This window comes from Eublepharis macularius, chromosome 4, assembly GCF_028583425.1.
Source record: "Eublepharis macularius isolate TG4126 chromosome 4, MPM_Emac_v1.0, whole genome shotgun sequence".
Classification (NCBI taxonomy): domain Eukaryota; kingdom Metazoa; phylum Chordata; class Lepidosauria; order Squamata; family Eublepharidae; genus Eublepharis; species Eublepharis macularius.
This window is the reverse complement of record NC_072793.1, coordinates 45,788,033-45,804,889: the sequence shown is the minus strand read 5'-3', so window position 1 is coordinate 45,804,889 and position 16,857 is coordinate 45,788,033. Positions and strand designations below refer to the sequence as shown.

The window sequence follows — 16,857 nt, the reverse complement described above, 5'->3', positions numbered from 1 at the left end:
CTGAGATGTTGCCATGTTACTCAGGAATATATACTCATCTTCACAGTAGACCAGGTTTAGTTGATAATGCAGTCCCAAACTTGAATATCAGAAATACTCTTGTAGAAACTGTTGTCAGCTAACATCTCTTTCTAGATTGGCCAGATACCTTGCCTGTCCCTTTGAATGCTCCAAAGGAGCAAAAGAGGATTTGGATGCTGTACCAGTGGCACAGCATCCAAATCCTCTTTTGCTCCTTCAGAGCATTCAAAGGGACAGGCAAGCTCTGCCAGTTCCTTTGCCCACCATCCTCTCTTCAGCAGGCAGATTCATGATTTAAAATGGAATTGAATTGAAATACTTGCAGTTGCGTCATGCAGGACACCTACTCTAGCGGTGTATGCTATACACAAGGCCTGCAAATAGCCACCTGCCTGTGGTAAGCAAGAGTCACTCATTGTAACTTGAACAGGGACTAGTGCTTTTGTTTGTATGTTGGCATGCCTATGTGCCATAAAATAGGGCAGAAATGTATAGCCAAGATGATAAATTTGGGGCGGCAGATTTTTGTGAACATTTGTTCACCTTTGTGGACATTTATTTACAAAGATGCTTTGTATAATAATGCTTTTGAAACGGTGATCCTCTCTAAATATTACTTCCATGAATGCTGACAACTTGAGACCTTGAATGCCCCTCTGGCCATGTTTTATTCAATATATCACTTCTACTAAAGGATTCTGTAATTCCATTGTCTAAATTATTAATATTTAATATATTATGATATTTTAAGCGATTTTAGTATTGTGGGAAAAATACATTGATAGTTATTTCATATCACAGTTAGCATAACAATAATAACACTCAGTAATAATAATTAACATTCCAAAATTTGGAGGGTTTCACCATTTTATACTGAATCAGTTTCATAAACATGGAAGACACTGTCTAAAAGAATTCTTTCTCCTTCTTCACAGTATAGTGCAGCCTGGAATTGGTGCTGCTGGGAAACTTTGCCAAGCCTTTAATTAGGAAAGCCGTCAGCTCTCTACTGCAGCATATTTCTTTGACCGATGATAACAAAGGGGCTTTTTTGGGCTATTAGAATCCTATTGGGAAATGATGAGAAAGGTGGCGATCAAATCATTTCTGTTCTTTATCCAGACTGCTTCATGTTGGAAAGTGTTCATAACCAGGGGGTATGTTTTAAGATGGGAAGGTCATTAACAATTTGCGCGTAATTTTTTCTCTTGTTTTCTAAGGAGAGAGGGGATGTGTGCTCTTTAAAAAGAGATCTACAGTGCACTTCTAAACAGATGTACACTCTTCCAAGCCTGCTGATTTCAGTTGACTTACAAAAGTGTAACTCTGCCTAGGACCACACTTTGAGTTTCCACAGATCTTTGAGTAGTTATATATGTTATAGGATCCATTGTACATAATCTCAGAATTAGTACATTTAACAGTTGTGTGGCAGGCAGAAATTCAACAGATGAAGTAATTTCCAATATTGTAAAGTTGTAGAGTTTCTGTTCACCTCCTAAAGACACCGAGGCAGCTTCTGCCAGGAAAAAAGGCCACTTCACTTAGCCAATGTTAGAGGTGGTGTTTTTAATATTAATTTGCTCTAAATGTATACATGTATGAATTTGTGACATTTATATACTCTGCCTTGAAAGGTGGGTTATAAAGTTCCTTGGGGGATTGGGCGTACTTTCTTGGTGGACCAAATCCATACTGGCTCATCAAGGGTGCTGTTTCATGTGCCTTCCACATATAGTCTAGGTATACCACCTTTCCGTATTCGTGTATAAAGCGGTTTAGAATAAAATAGTGGTAAGCAACTAGATGGATCTTGTAGTTTTCAAAATCATATATAAGATAAAGATGCATGCACATCCTTTCAGAAAGGGAGGAAGGAAATTAATTTACAGAAGTCATTTAAGTCTTATAGCTATAGATTGTAATCATAAGCAGTATTGAAATTTAAACAGACTGTACTTTGTATTCTGCACAGGTATTTGATCAAGGAACTCCAGATGCCACTAAAAAATAATCTTCTTTTCATATTCAGGTTTATTCCTGGTGTATTGTTCAAGCAGTGTTAAAATGATTTAGAGGCACTTAGCTTTAAGCTGTTTGTGCTAGATGCAGATAAAAATCAATTGTTAGCTTCACTTCTTTTGTCAGAGAACTAAAATGTTCCAATAACTTTGGGAACAGTCAGCTTTTGTTTTACAGTGGAGTAGAAAAAATATTATCAGATATGGATTCAGCAACAGCATGGCCATTGTGAAATCGGTCACTAGATCACTAAAGCACAACTAAAAGGGGTGCTTTTGCATGAGCCTGTAATCATACTCATCAAAATAACAGCCCTGTGTAGCTATTACACAGCCAGTCCTCAGCTTGACAAACAATGCAGATAAATAAGAAAGCATTACACCTGGAAGCAATAATCTCAAGGGCAAGAAACTGGTCTTGCAAGGAGGCAATTTCTCTCTCTCTCTCTCTCTGCTGTAGGATTGTTGTGTAGATTCTTGCCGTGAGTATCCAGGTAGGGTAACAAGATGGCAAGGAGGACAGAGCAACTGTCCCTTTAGCAATAGGGGAGTTCCGGCAGGGGCAACTTTGTGTGAGAATCTGATTCTGCTAAAATCCTCTGCTCTGTGCAGCTAGTAAAGAATGCCCCATCTCTTTTGCATCAGTTGCTTTTTATCTAGGAACTGAATGTATGTTAAGAGGGTGATAAACATGGGAGGAAAGCATGGGGAAAAAACATGGAGAAAGCAAACAGTAAATAAGGCAAACTTTGTCAATAATAGAAGTAATTGGTTGTTAGAAGGACAGAGAATCTTCTTGAAGACTGGATACTCTGGTACAACCAGGGCTTTTTTCTGCCTGGAACACGGTGGAATGGAGTTCCAGCACCTCTTGAAAATGGTCACATGGCTGGTGGCGCGGAGGACAATCTAAACTCCCCTCTGTCTGGAAATCAGAGGGTGGGGTCATCAGCCATCTGACCATTTTCACCGAGGGCAATTTAAACTTTAAAAAACTCCCCCCTTGTTCCAATGACCCAAAGTGACATCATTGTGCGGTCCTGGGAGCGTGCGCACACTTCGTGCATGTGCATGTGGTACCAGGGGCACCACCTCCCACAAGAGTTGTTCCTTGTGCTGGCAACCCACTGAGCTCCACCACCTCTTTTCCCAGAAACAAAGCCCTGGGTACAACAATTTAGTGAGCCACGTGTGCCCACTAAAGTACCTGGAGATTTGGAGGTGGTATCAGGAGACTGTTTGGGGAGAGGAGGCAGCTCAGTGGGACTGTGAGAGTCCAGCCTCCAAAGTTGCCGTTTTCTCCAGGGACATGATCTCTGTAGTGAAGAGATCTTTTGTACTGATGTACTAATGGCTGAAGGGGGTTCAGAAGGCTTGTGCCTTTAAGAGGTCAAAGTGGGTGATCTCATGAATATTTCTTAGAGAAATAAAATTAAGGATTTGTTTTCTGTGTGGCTTGGCTTCTTCAAAACAAAAGGCACAGTTTCTTCTGACAAAGGATGTCTCCAGGCTAGGGTTGTGCCAATGCATATACTCAGACTGCATTACGGATATTTTGTTTCCCTCGTGGTTTTCTTCTTTTCACACAACAGCACCTTAATGAAAACTTGGCAGTACTCACAGCCAAATTTGAGAAGGCCACAGCAGAGAAGCTAAAATGCCAGGAAGAAGCTGAAACCACTGCAAAGACCATTTCCCTTGCAAATCGACTGGTAAGAATTGCTCAATGAAGCTTAGTGTGCGTGAAGAGCAAATTGTGAGCGTGCATGTGAAGAGCTTTTAGTCTGTGTGTAGAATTGGAAATGTTTCTAAATCAAGTGAGTTTGTACAACTCCACTTCTAAACTGGGGTTGCCAGCCCTGGCTCAGGAAGTCCTGGAGATTTGGGGGGGGGTGTCTATGGAGGGCAAGGTTTGGGGAGGGAAAGAAGCTCAGCAGGGATATAATTTCATTGAGCCCAACATCTGAAGCAGCCATTTCCTCCAGGAGAACTGATCGCTGTTGCCTGCCTGTGTTACCTGGTCTCCTTGCATAAAAATATGATTTCTGGGGGGATTAGCTGGCAAGGAAGACAGCTATACGAGAGGCGGTAACTGGAATCTATCACCTTTATATACCAGGTCCCAATCCCAATAAGCCAATCGAGTCTGGTGCTTCAAATCAATTAATAACTTTTATTAAAGAACAGAACTTTATGCACATAAACACCAATTACTGGGGAAAAAATAATCACGCGCGCACACATGCGCACACACACACACAGATTCCTAGGAAATGTAGCTAGAAGCGTGGGAATAGAGCAAGAGGGAGTAATTATATCTACCTATCCTGGAGAGGGGGTCCAGTCCGTGAGAGAGAAGCTTCAAACATCCCGCGTCATCAGCCCAGAGACAGAGATGTGGAACAGCGCTTGTGGATCCAGGAAAGCGAGCAAGCGTGTATGAAGAGAGACTTAGGGGGGTGACCCTAAGGGAGAAGCCAGGAAGCTGGCATGATTTGAATGGGGCCTGGACCCTACCTTTATAGGTAAAATGCGTCCTAAGGCAGAGGAGAGTTCTCCTGGTAGTTAGGACAAAGAGTCTAATGGTCGGTTCCTGGGTGTAACAAAGGATTCAAGTACTTTGGTTGATGGCTGTCAGGGTGCGTGCAAACAGATAAAAATCTAGTTCCAGCACTGCACTAAAGGCACAGTTTTCCTGATGAAGTACCGTAGCCAGGTTAAGTGTTTTTAGGGACAGGATACAATGTGCCAGGAACAACTGTACATGCTTATGAATGCCAATTGATCAGTTCCTCAATCACGGATAGGAAATCTCATCGTGGGAAGAGGGACAGGAATGTGTTAAGTGGGGGTGACTCAGTGAGACCTTTATTGCTCTGGACCTTCCGGCGCATGGGTGAACAGTGAGACCAGTTGCATCACAATGCCTCTGCATTCCAGTGCAGCATTTGTACATGCCTGGTTCTCCAGGGCAGGATCTGGCAACGACAGAGGCTCTCTGGTTGGCAGTGCTGCAGCCATTTTAAACTCCAGAGGCTTGTGTATTTTTAATATCATGAGCAGTCATACGAAAACTGCTATTAAAATGGCGGAGGCTGGGCTGACTGCTCACAGCCTGAACATCCATTGTAATTCTAGGAGAACTTCAGTCCCCTCATGGAAGTTGGCAACCCTAAAAATCCTGAAAGCATTGTCAACTAGCCTTGCAAAGGGGAGCAACTTGCCCCCCAGGACACAGAAGCATAGCAATAGTGTCCCTTCCCTCCCTTTTCTAGAGGATTCTGCTTAGTTAATGCTAATTACGGGTATTGTAAAGGACAACCAAAACTCGTGGCCTCACCAACACATGGTGGCAACATAGTGAGCAAATTAGTGAGTCAGTGTGGGTGACTAGTGGAAGCCTGAGCCTGGGTAATTGGGAACATCCTCCTTGTGGGGGGCATAACTTTAAAAGTTTTATATCTGTTGTTTTAATGTTGGCTTTATCGAATTGTTTTTAAATTGCTGCTACCCTTCTTGGGGGTTGAGATGCTCAGGAGAAAGACAGGCATACAAATGTTTTAAATAAATAAATAAAATAGTAATGGTGTATCCAAAGACTGATGCAACACACATAGCCTGAGCACTGTACTCCTGGACTGCTTATGATACATCTAATCACAGTGAACTATCTTTACATGCAAGCAAGCACAAATATACTGCTACCTCAAAACAGCTCAGCAGCAATTCCCCCAAAATGCCACTCTTATATTCCATCATTCATATGTGACTGCAGATAATAAGCAGGCATTCACCAACTACAGCTGTTATGAAAGGAAAGCTTTAATTTTAGCTTTTAATGATCATTATTGCCCTTTATCTTTCCAATAAGGCTCTTTTGGAAAGGTGCACAGTTCCATAGTGTTGCTTTGTACAAAAAAGCTGTCTTGGCTACTCGACAAGAATCTAAATATAAGGGCTATTGGTTGCTTGGGTTAGACTATTGCAATTGGATGGGTCGGTTTCCAGCAGTTTAGGAACATGAGCCTTCCCAAAGGTCATTAGAGTTTCACTCCTTGACCAAACTCCCTCCAGAATCCTTTAATTTCAGTAGCACTAATCCAGAGTAAGTGATGTCAGCAGCATCGCATTTTGTATGTTCAAGTATATTGAAATGCTGCTACAATCTGCAAATTCTTTAAAGAGCTGAGCTCCATTGCCTTTATTAGAATCAAGGCAGTTTAAATGTTTCTGCAATGGCTTAAATGGTTTATGGAATTCACAAACAACTTTACTTTCTTCCTTCTATTATTTTTAAACTATTTCAAGATATTTTGGCAGAAGGAATAATTAGTTGTGTAGTGGAGCTACTTACTATTGAAGAGGAATTTCTTTCCTGCACTGTTCTAAATGGTGTCATGGCTAATCTAAAACGAACATAGACATTCAACATTTAGCCTAATTAAAAGTTGCATATAAAATTTCATAGAGAAAAATCTCACATCTTGGAATAATTAACACAAATTGCAAACCCAAGGCACCTCTTTCCAACACAAACTTTGTTTCATTCTGCATTTTCACCAGCAAGGGGAGCTAGTAATTTCCACAATCAGTTTTGGGTTTATTTACAAAAGAATGAGAGTTAAGCTTTGAGGCTGTTACCAAAGTCACTCATAGAGAAGCCAATTAAAAAGTGAATGAAGGAAAAGAGCAATAACAACTAATTAGCATGGAGGTTGATCTCTTAATTAAGATGGAACTGGTAAAGTGAAAGATTTCGTTTTGTAGCCCAGATGTGGGACATTTTTCAACCTCAGGCTTTCTATTTTTAAGCCTGATTTGTCTCGCCTGGCACCAGTGTCATTTATGCACTTTTTGACTAGTTGGTCAAAATGAGGGTGTTTATACCCCAAGCACAGCAGAAAATCAGAAACTTCATACTGTAACCCCCAATGCACATGAAAACCTGAAAGCGGTGTTCCAGCCTGAGCCTCCTATGGCTGGCAGAAGAGAAACTTTGGAGAAGTAAACAGTTTCATTTTTAAATTTCAAGAATCAAGTTATATGATTTGGAATTTAAACCCTTAGGAAGCTACAGGTTCTTTTTCCCTGTGGGAAAAGTTCTTTGGTCTCTTTCTAGCCTTAAGAACACCCTCAACTGGGCTGTGCAGTTTGGTTTGGAATTCAGAATAAAATCTTGAATTTTGGCTGATTCAGTAAAATCTGGGTATTCCAAATCAAAAAAAGATATCCCAATTTTTTACCGGATTTTCAGTAAAAATTTGGTAAAATCCGGCCATTGCTGTCTACAGGAAAATCACTCTGGGGGCTATCTGGTGGGCTGGGGGGGGGTCATTTTTCAACCAAATGTCACCAAATCTGGAAGAAACCTACTACTGACTGTCCTCTAAAGACCCCCCAGAATTAATGAAGATTGAACCTGGGGGTGCCCCCACCCACTCTCCATTATTCCCTGTGGGGGAAAGTATCTGGGGGCTATCTGGGTGGTTGGGGTGACATTTTTCAAACAAACTTCACCAAATTATCAGGAGACCTACTTCTGACTGCCCTATAAAGACACCCCCCCTCCAGTATCAAGAAGACTGGACACCAGGGGCCAATTCTATGGGCTCCTGAACAAGATGCCCCCATCCACTCCATTGTTTCCTATGTGAAAAAAGTCAAAGCTGACTCCCATTGCTGAAACACACTGGGACAAGGTTGCCATGGCCAAGGCATGCTCCGAAATGCAAGCTGAGCTCATCCTAGAGAAAGCCCAACAGAACCAAACTGAAGCAAGGAAATGGAATTCTCTCAGAACAAAAGTGAAGGAAAGGGACCAACATCACACTAGAGAATCACATCCATTCCATCCAAACCAAAGTGAAGCAAGCAACATTGTTGCAACATAGCCCAACAGAACCATTGTCATTCATGGTAGCCAGGCACACAGTTCAGCCAGTGGAGAATCTCCACACTACAGAACCAGGCAGTACCTAGTAACAAGCACAAGGCATTCCCTTGTTTCAGTTTGCTTTTTTTTGGTGCATGCCCTTATCCTCAACACTACTTTCCCAACACATATCTGATCAATGCAATAAATTATTCTATGAAGGCAGTCCCTTAGTCCATCTAGTTCAGAATTCTCCATGCTGGAGAATCTCCATGCTGGGATAGTGCCACCCCAAGGTCTCAAACAGAGAGAAATTCCAGAAGGTAGCAACATCAGTCCAGTGGTACTCATTCCATGGCTCATGGAGAGCCATATATGCAGTTCTCAAAAACCAAAACAGCCACATGACTACTGTATCCCCTGTGTGCCACCAGGCACAGGGCGTAAGATATAATTATCAAGTACATAACTATATATTTTTTTAATTACTGGAGTATCCTTGTGAATTTAGAGTTGTCTCTCCTTACCACTTGCTGAACTTAGCCAGCCCTGGTGTATCTGGAGTGGAGGGAAGAGTTTCCCTCTCTTCCTGCCCACTTTCTCCTCAGGCACAGTAGATCGAGCAAGAGAGTGAGACTGTCAAGGATCCTGTAGGAGAAGCAGCTATCAGTGGAGAAAGGGCAGTGAAATAACCAGGCCTTTTCCTCATTGCTAGAATGAGGCCCACAGTTCAGGGAGGCTCACAGCTTACCTGGCAGTTTTAAGGTGGGAACCACTTGCCAATACAAGCCCTACTAGGCATCCTTCTAGAATATCCAAAGGGTGCCACTTTGGGAAAGAGCCAGAAGTAGCATGTCAAAGAGCCACATGTTTTATAGATGCCTATTCTTGTAAAAGTTCTTTGTATTGTTGGTGATTTTAAAAACAATAAACAGATTTTTTTTTTAAAAAAAGAGCCACGTGTTGCTCCCAAGTCACTGAGTATCACTGCAGTAGCCTATTGCAACAAAAATAAAAAAGAAGTCTTGTGATACTTCGAATAGGAAGAGATCGCAACACCAAGACCTTTTCCAACAGCTGTTACATGAAGCTGTTTAACCAGAAATGACAGGATGTGGACTGTAGGACATTCAGCATAGAAAGCCAAACCATCCTTCCCAGACAGCTCTCCAGAGTTTTAGACAAAGAAGAATCTTTCATAGCACTTGCTGTATGAAATTTTTTAGCTGCAGATGCCAGGGACTGAAACTAGGCATCTTGGCATAAAAATCCTTTTCCTTTCCAGTTAGTCACAGACCCTCCATCCCTTCCTACTATGTCCTACCCTACTGGATAGTGACCTCTTTATTTCCCTCAGTAGACCTATCTCAAAGACTTCACCCAATTCTATACACAACTTTCAATAAGGCGTGTATGTACATACGTGCCATCAAGGTGCAACCTTGTCATTGCCTTCCTCTGCAGTCTTCCATGTACTGACTCTGCTCAGTTTCCAACAAGGTCAGGCTATTCCATACCATCTTCCCTTCCTTTCATAAGGTACTCCTTTTTAATTTTGTTCCAAAGATAAGAACTGGAGTGATAGCATTTAATTCTGATCGCAATTTTTTTGGTTTGTCTCTCAGAGCAGTTGTTATAAAATACACAGGGCTATTGTCTGTTACCATATTATCTACATGCTAAGACTAGAAAAACAGACCCCTAATCATTTGAACCCTTATTTTTCTTCCCTATGCAACCTACATTTGTAAGATCTTGTTAAAAACCAAGATGTAAAAGTGAAAACAGGTTATGCACCTTTGCTGTATCAACCTTGCACAGAAATTATGTGGACTAAACCTGCTTAGGGAGGTGTACCTGCTAATGTGTGTCTTCACTGGATATGGAGACATTTCTCTCTTTCTCAAGTGATATTTTTAGAAGCCAAATATTCTCACAAATGGAAAAATATCTGAAACCAGAATTTATTTCTAGAAACGTTGCTGTGAAGTTTCTGTCTCTCCAAATGTGTGAATTTCTGACATAGGATTTATTGTGGCAGTAAGGTATAGATAAGGCCCAAACAACTGTGGCAAAGTGCATGGAATTCCGTTGTATATAGCACCCAGATAACCATTTTATGCTGATCATTTTAGGTTGGGGGGCTTGCCTCTGAAAATGTAAGATGGGCTGAATCAGTGAAAGATTTCAAGATTCAAGAAAGTGCATTGTGTGGAGATGTCTTGCTGATAACTGCCTTTGTCTCCTACTTGGGTTACTTCACCAAGAAGTACAGACAGGACCTGATGGATAGTGTTTGGAAACCTTACTTGCGCCAACTGAAGGTGAGCACAAATAGTTGACACATTTGCGTGTTCATCTCACAGAAACTCGAGAAAATTTGGAAGAGGTCATGGCTCGGCAGTAGAGCACATGCTTTGCATGCCGAAGTTACCAGCTCAGTCCCTGGGAGCTTCACTGAAAGGATCTCATGAAGCAGATACCAGGGGAGCCTTTTATCCTCATCACACAGTCCTCATATTTTCTGTCTATTGCCGTTTCCACACACGCTGGATAATGCATTTTCAATGCACTTTAGCAATCCTTTGGAAGTGGATTGTTTGTTTCACACACACAACCCCAGTTCCAAATGATCGCTAAAGTGCATTATCCAGTGTGTGTGGAAGCAGCCTATATGTGCCTTTTTCTGGACCCAGTAAGGTGGTAAGAAAAAGGGAATCATATTATACTAGTCTGAAGACAAGAGCACGAAGACTATTCTCCCTATTGTTTCCTCCTGTTGATAAGGAAATTGCTTGTGGAGCCAGAGCCAGCAGAGTAATACATCAAAAAAAGTAACACCCTTGCTTTAAGTTTTTAGCAGCAAACACAGAGACATAAAGGTATATGGACATCACATACAGATATTTTAAAATTTTTAGAAGTCTCTTGATTTTATGGAAGATGATATTTTGAATCCAAAAAGTTAGACCTCTGGCAGGCAAACAAGGTCAAGATGATTATAGCAACAAGTCCCTTTAAGGTCTCTTATTATTATATAAACCACTGGTAGTTATTAGGTAGTTAACATTATGAAAACAAAATTCATGTAATATCTTTTATTGAGGCCAACTCAGATGACACAAGACATCGTGCAAGCATTCCAGTTCTTCAGAACTGTTCATCAGGGAAGTGTTGCACAAATTAAAATCTGAAAGAAGAAAAAAACACAAATTTCCCAGGTCCAAATTAAGACCCTGTCATGCCAGCGTTTGGTGTTGGATAATAGCATGTTCACAGTCTCTAGTTTGATTGCTGTAGGTGTTATATTACAGCACTTGCATTCTGGGAAGAAGAAAGAAACAAACCATGGATGCTTATCATGCCTGAAAAAAAACCAAGCCCAGTAAAGTCCAAAGCTGTTTAGAACTTTCCCCTCATCCCTAAATGGCACCAGAGGCATTTTTAAAATTCCAAAAATAACTAACTCATTTATTTACTTTATATGGGAAAGGTCAGGTAAAATCAGGGGTTGAAAATTTCTGTGATGGCATCATGCACAGACTTCAGTTATTATGCTCTTCATAGATACTTAAAGGCTTACGTTTTGAGGCTTTGGTTCCCTTGTTCCCCCTACCCCGCAAGCACTCTTGTATACTTTCTTTTAGTATTCTGTTTCTCTTCTGGAATTAGGAATGCTGGTACCCTCTTTCTAGTATCTCAGTCCCCTTCTCTTCATGTACCAGTGCTTTCCTTCAGTTGTTAACTGAATCTGAAAGTCTCCACAGGTAGTTTCCAAACTTTCCAACCACAACTGAACAGAGATCTCTTCATTCTCGAGAGCTACCTCCCTGTTTGGGTAGGGAAAATTTAGAAGACCTACCCCTTTCCTTGGCTGTTTTGGAGTCTGAATCTACTTCCCAAACCTCCTTGCCAACTTCCCCAGTTCTCCTGCCAGTGTTAAAACTGCTCACCTGTTAGGATTCCATCTTCCAACTGTTCACACTGGATTCCTCTCTATTAGAACTGAAAACAGACCCTCCTCTTTCCAGATCATGCTACCCAATCAGATCCTTTAGAGTAGCCTGTCACTCAAAGCTTTGTGTGTCTGTGAGGGATTAACCCTCAATAGTCTTGCAGCTGTGTGTGTACAGCACTTCCAGGCTTTTTAAAACGTGCAGTCCATCACTGATGACACCACCTGCTGACTAACATTCAGTTGCAAACACAAATTAGTTGTGTTTGATTATTCATTATTTCTTATAAACACAAAGCCAGATGCTGTGGCCAGCTGGGCGGTGGGGAAGGCCAGAGCCAGCACTTCTGCCGCCTGTGTTGCCTCTTCCGCTGTAGCAGTGGCTTGCGGAGCAGTAGGGAAGGCTGGAGCTGGCACCTCTGCCGCTTGCGCTGCCTCTGCCACCGCCATGGCAGCCAGCTGGGTGGCGGGGAAGGCTGTAGCCGCTGCCTCCATAGCCTGTGGTGCCATCTGTGCTGCAGCAGTGCCGCAGCAAAGGACCAGGTAAGTGGGGTGGTGGGTAGGAGGGAGGGAACCCTTTAAAGTTTAAAGGCTCTGAAGCTTCCCGAAGCGATATGAATCCCTTCAGGAAGCTTTGATTCAGGGGTGGCCCCAATTCAGAACCCCCGAATCTTTACGGATTGGGTCCGATTCGGGAATTTATCTTGAATCGGATACCCGAAGTGCACACCCCTAATAATGACATACTTTGTAAACAGCTCTGAGAGGGCATTAAGTTGTCCTGAAGGGCAGTATATAAATCAAATATTATTATTATCTGAGTCCAGTGGCACCTTAGAGACCAACAAGGTTTTCAAGTTAACTTACAAGCTTTCGCGAGTCAAAGATCCCTTCCTCAGACTTCAAAAGCTTCAACCACTACCCGACATTGACTCATGAGCATCTTGAAGCCAGCGGCTAAATTTGAGGAGCCTTGCTTTATTTTCTGAGGAGTTAGCCTACCATGGATGGACGGATGGGTAGATCCTTTTATTATTATAGATTCTTGTAATGTGCTGGTGTTGGAGTATTTTGTTCATAAGCTCCTTCTATTTTCAGTTGCTTCTAACCCGTTATTTTATGGCTGAAATGTTAAGCAACAAGAGGCTATAACAACAGAGATCACATATCTGTACAACGTATTTTTATTTGAGTGAGAAATAATGTCTTGGTTGAAAATGTGATGTAACATTAGAGGTTCCACCCCTCCCCACCGTCTTCCTGTTAAGCTCAGAAGGCTCCAAGGTGGCTTGGCATGTATGTGTCCTCTTTCTAGAACTGCCAATGCTGCCCTGCAGCACAACAGCAAACCTGTGAATGTGTTAATTACATTCTGCAAAAGTACAAGGTATAATCTGATCCTGTTCTATCAAACTGTCAGTTTAGACTGCTCTAGGCCTCATTCTTTGAGGCTTCTGAGTCAGTGGATGATTTGTATACAACCAAACATAATGGAACATTGAAAAAAAATTGCGATGGGAGGGAGATGCAGCCTGCACCTATCCTATGAAATAATTTCCTGGAGCCATGGACCTTGTTAAAACTGTGAAAAGTCAGCTTGGCCCTGTTTCTACCTTTTTTTTTTTACCTGCCAGTATGCTAGATTAAAACTTGAAGACACAAATGAAGCAACTTCTAGAACATTTATTTCAGTGTCATCAGAGTGAACACGAAGAAATCTCTTTTTAAATATAGTGATGTCAGTATACAAGCCCATTCCTTTCAAGAGTATAACTATTTGAGGGGCGGCAGTATCTGGGATCTCTTTTGCGTTATCTAGGTGGAATCTGTTATGGACACAGCTCATGTTCTTTTCAAAGGAAGCGGCACGTGTGATGTGATCTTTACATTAAAGTATAGTGGAGAGGTGAGTGGGATGCTAGAATAAGCAGTATGTAAATAGCAGGTAAAGAGCTGCTTAGAGATGCTTTACAGAAAGGGAAATGATAAAGTTGCTAGTACGTCAAGTGCAAAACTTGTCCAGATTTATACCAGTGCACTAACACAATCACATAGAATGCTCTTGTGTATATTTATTACTTATTGTGAGACCTCTTGCATGCCACTTCCTAATGAGGGACTTGCAATAATCAGTCTTTGGGCTGTGGAAACATTCTGGGTAATATAATGATTTTGTGTTTTAAACCTGTCTTGGATCTTTAATTTGGGTCCTCCTTACATTACCTTAAACTTTTATGTCAGGAGGGCCCTGGTCACAACCAACACTCTTTTACCGCCCCCACGTCCCGAGCTTTAGGTGTTCTCTACTTTACCCAGATATTTACCTTGAGAACACCTTCCCTTGGGGCTTTGAATCCGTCTGCTAACCTGCACTGTAGTGTTTTGTCCTGTTTGTGTGGTCTGTTTATTGCTGCTTCTCAAAAGGCTTTTGCTGCCACCAAAGGCTCTTGCCTTATATCTCTTCAGTTTAATTGGTATTATAGGAAAGCTTTGTTATATATATACTAGAAAGAGGGTACCAGCATATATATGGTAGTATGACAGAACAGTCAGCATGTGAGTGTGATTGTGCGATAATGTTGCTTAACCAAAATGAGAATGTATTAATAAGTACATAAGCATGATGGTTGCAGCATATTGGTTTCATAATAGTTCTTAAGCTTGGTGGTTTCAAAAATAGTTATTTTTTGAAACCCAAACTAATTTTCTTACAGATCTTCACTAACAGAATAACAACATAATAATAATAATAACATTCGATTTATATACTGCCCTTCAGGACAACTTAATGCCCACTCAGAACGGTTTACAAAGTATGTTATTATCCCCACAACAAAACACCCTGTTTTGTTTTCTCAAATCCCACTCTTCTCTCATCCACACATATACATAGATTCACTCAAGGCTTTCTATACAGTTTGCCTGACCTAGACAGGGTGACACCCTTTCAGGCTTCCACAAAGTTTGCCTGACTTGGAATGAACACTTTTTTCTCAGCACTCTGACTAAAAATCGCAGTCCAATCTACCCCCTAGGGTATAGCTACCATCCAATCAGAGCACACGGCATTCACCCATCCAGCCCCCTTCCTTCTTTCCCCAGAGGCCTGCATTTGAACCACAGTTATAAATATTAAAAACTGTACATTAACAAACAGAAATAAAATACAAAAACTTATTTACATGCAAAACATTGCAGGTTATTAGTCCATATGTCAATTAATAATGTAAAGTTGTCAGTTATGCAAATAGACTTTCTTATACTGGCTCTTTGTTGATCTCTTGCTCTGAATGTTGACATAATTTGGCTCTTTAATTATAAAAGGTTAATGACTCCTGCTGTAGTCTGTAATATCCTCCCGTTAAAGAATAGAAATCTTAACAGACACATTTTGTCTACACATGGAATATGGAGGAGTTTGCAAACTGTCTCTCTCTTACTGTCTTAGGTTGCGATTCCTGTGACTCCTTCTCTAGACCCACTGATGATGCTGACGGATGATGCTGACATAGCGGCCTGGCAGAACGAAGGGCTACCAGCTGATCGCATGTCCACTGAAAATGCCACCATCTTAACTAATTGTGAGCGCTGGCCACTCATGGTTGACCCCCAGCTCCAGGGCATCAAATGGATCAAAACCAAGTATGGTGAACGTCTCCGAGTGACTCGGATTGGCCAGAAGGGGTGAGCAAGCATGCCATGCAAAGCTGCAGTGAAAAATTTATGCCTTCAATTGCAGTGTCAAGTTTGATGTATATCCTGTTTCAGACTAAGGATTGTGGGAGCCAATTACATTTGCAGGAAAGCTCTCCAATTTGGCAGCTATAGAACTTTTGTGTATTAACCTGCCTTTTTCATTACCAAGATTATAGAGATTTCTGATTAAACAGGGAGGAGCTGTGCAGAACTTGGCTTGGTTACCATAGAAACCTCACTAAAACTGTGAATGTACTGAGGAGGAGGAGAATAAAAAGGGTTGGCTGCACTCTGGGTGCCAGCTGGCTGTGCGTCACACTGCAGTTTTCAGTGCTGAGGATTTAATTCCTGTTCTATTGGTGCATCTGTAATACTTGGCCAAGGCTCAGGCCTGCAATGGGATGGGGCAGTTTTACATGTCCTCAAAAGGAAAAGGTCTTTGGGTAAAAATGAAAAGGAACTTTTGTTGCCTCTTGCTCAGATGATTGCTTTCACACCCTTTTCCCTGAGGGTTTAGAAAAGAATACAAGACAGACAAGCTCACAGAGGGATAAGAAGCTGTTTTACTTTCTGTCCTTGTTATCTTTCTGTGGAGAAGGCCAGATGGAGCAGAATTCTCACAACTTCTGATGGCAATTGACTGTAGAAATTTAACAATCCCCATTGTTGTTGGTTCTGTACTTCTCTTGACATCTTTACATGTTATTATTGTATTTGTTTGCTCTGGGCTTCTAGTAATATATAGTGTAGTCCATACACTTTGATAGGTCTGCAAAGGCTGGGGTAAGTACTAACTTGCTTCCAGTGTTCTTATGATAGCTGCTTACTTCCATCCTTGAACTAGTACACTACCATACTGTCTTATAAAGAGAGGCACTGGGACAAAGAGACACAAAAAGAAACAAAGCAAATTTCAGCAGATGCAGGTTCTGGTGATGGTATATCCTTTGAACCAGACATGTCTCTATGTTCTGTATCCCAACATTTATATTGAATTAAGAAAATGCATTCCCAGTTTCAGAGCATATTGTATTTGATTGCCTATGTAACTCTTTTTTTCTCTGTAAAAAAATGATTAGGTGACTTGTTATGGAATGACATTTAATGAATATAAGAAAATGGTGTAGTTAGTTATAATGCCAGTGTTACCTAGAATAGGGCTCCTTGCGAATAAGTGGGGGGAATTAGTGGCAAGGAGCAAGGTTATGCGAGAAGGGTAACAACAGGATATCTCCACCAGTATTTATGGGGTCCCTTCCCCAAGGAGGCAAATGAGATTGGTGATCTTGAAT

General features: G+C 41.5%; 1 protein-coding gene across 1 annotated transcript in view; it reads left to right on the top strand.

Annotated features, from left to right (window-relative positions):
- Positions 1-16,857, top strand: part of LOC129327573 (dynein axonemal heavy chain 9-like) — a 262,554-nt gene that overhangs the window by 161,587 nt on the left and 84,110 nt on the right. The window contains exons 51-53 of the mRNA XM_054976327.1: positions 3,635-3,754; positions 10,050-10,238; positions 15,318-15,553. Of these exons, the coding sequence (XP_054832302.1) occupies positions 3,635-3,754; positions 10,050-10,238; positions 15,318-15,553 (545 nt within the window). The remainder of the gene's footprint in view (positions 1-3,634; positions 3,755-10,049; positions 10,239-15,317; positions 15,554-16,857) is intronic.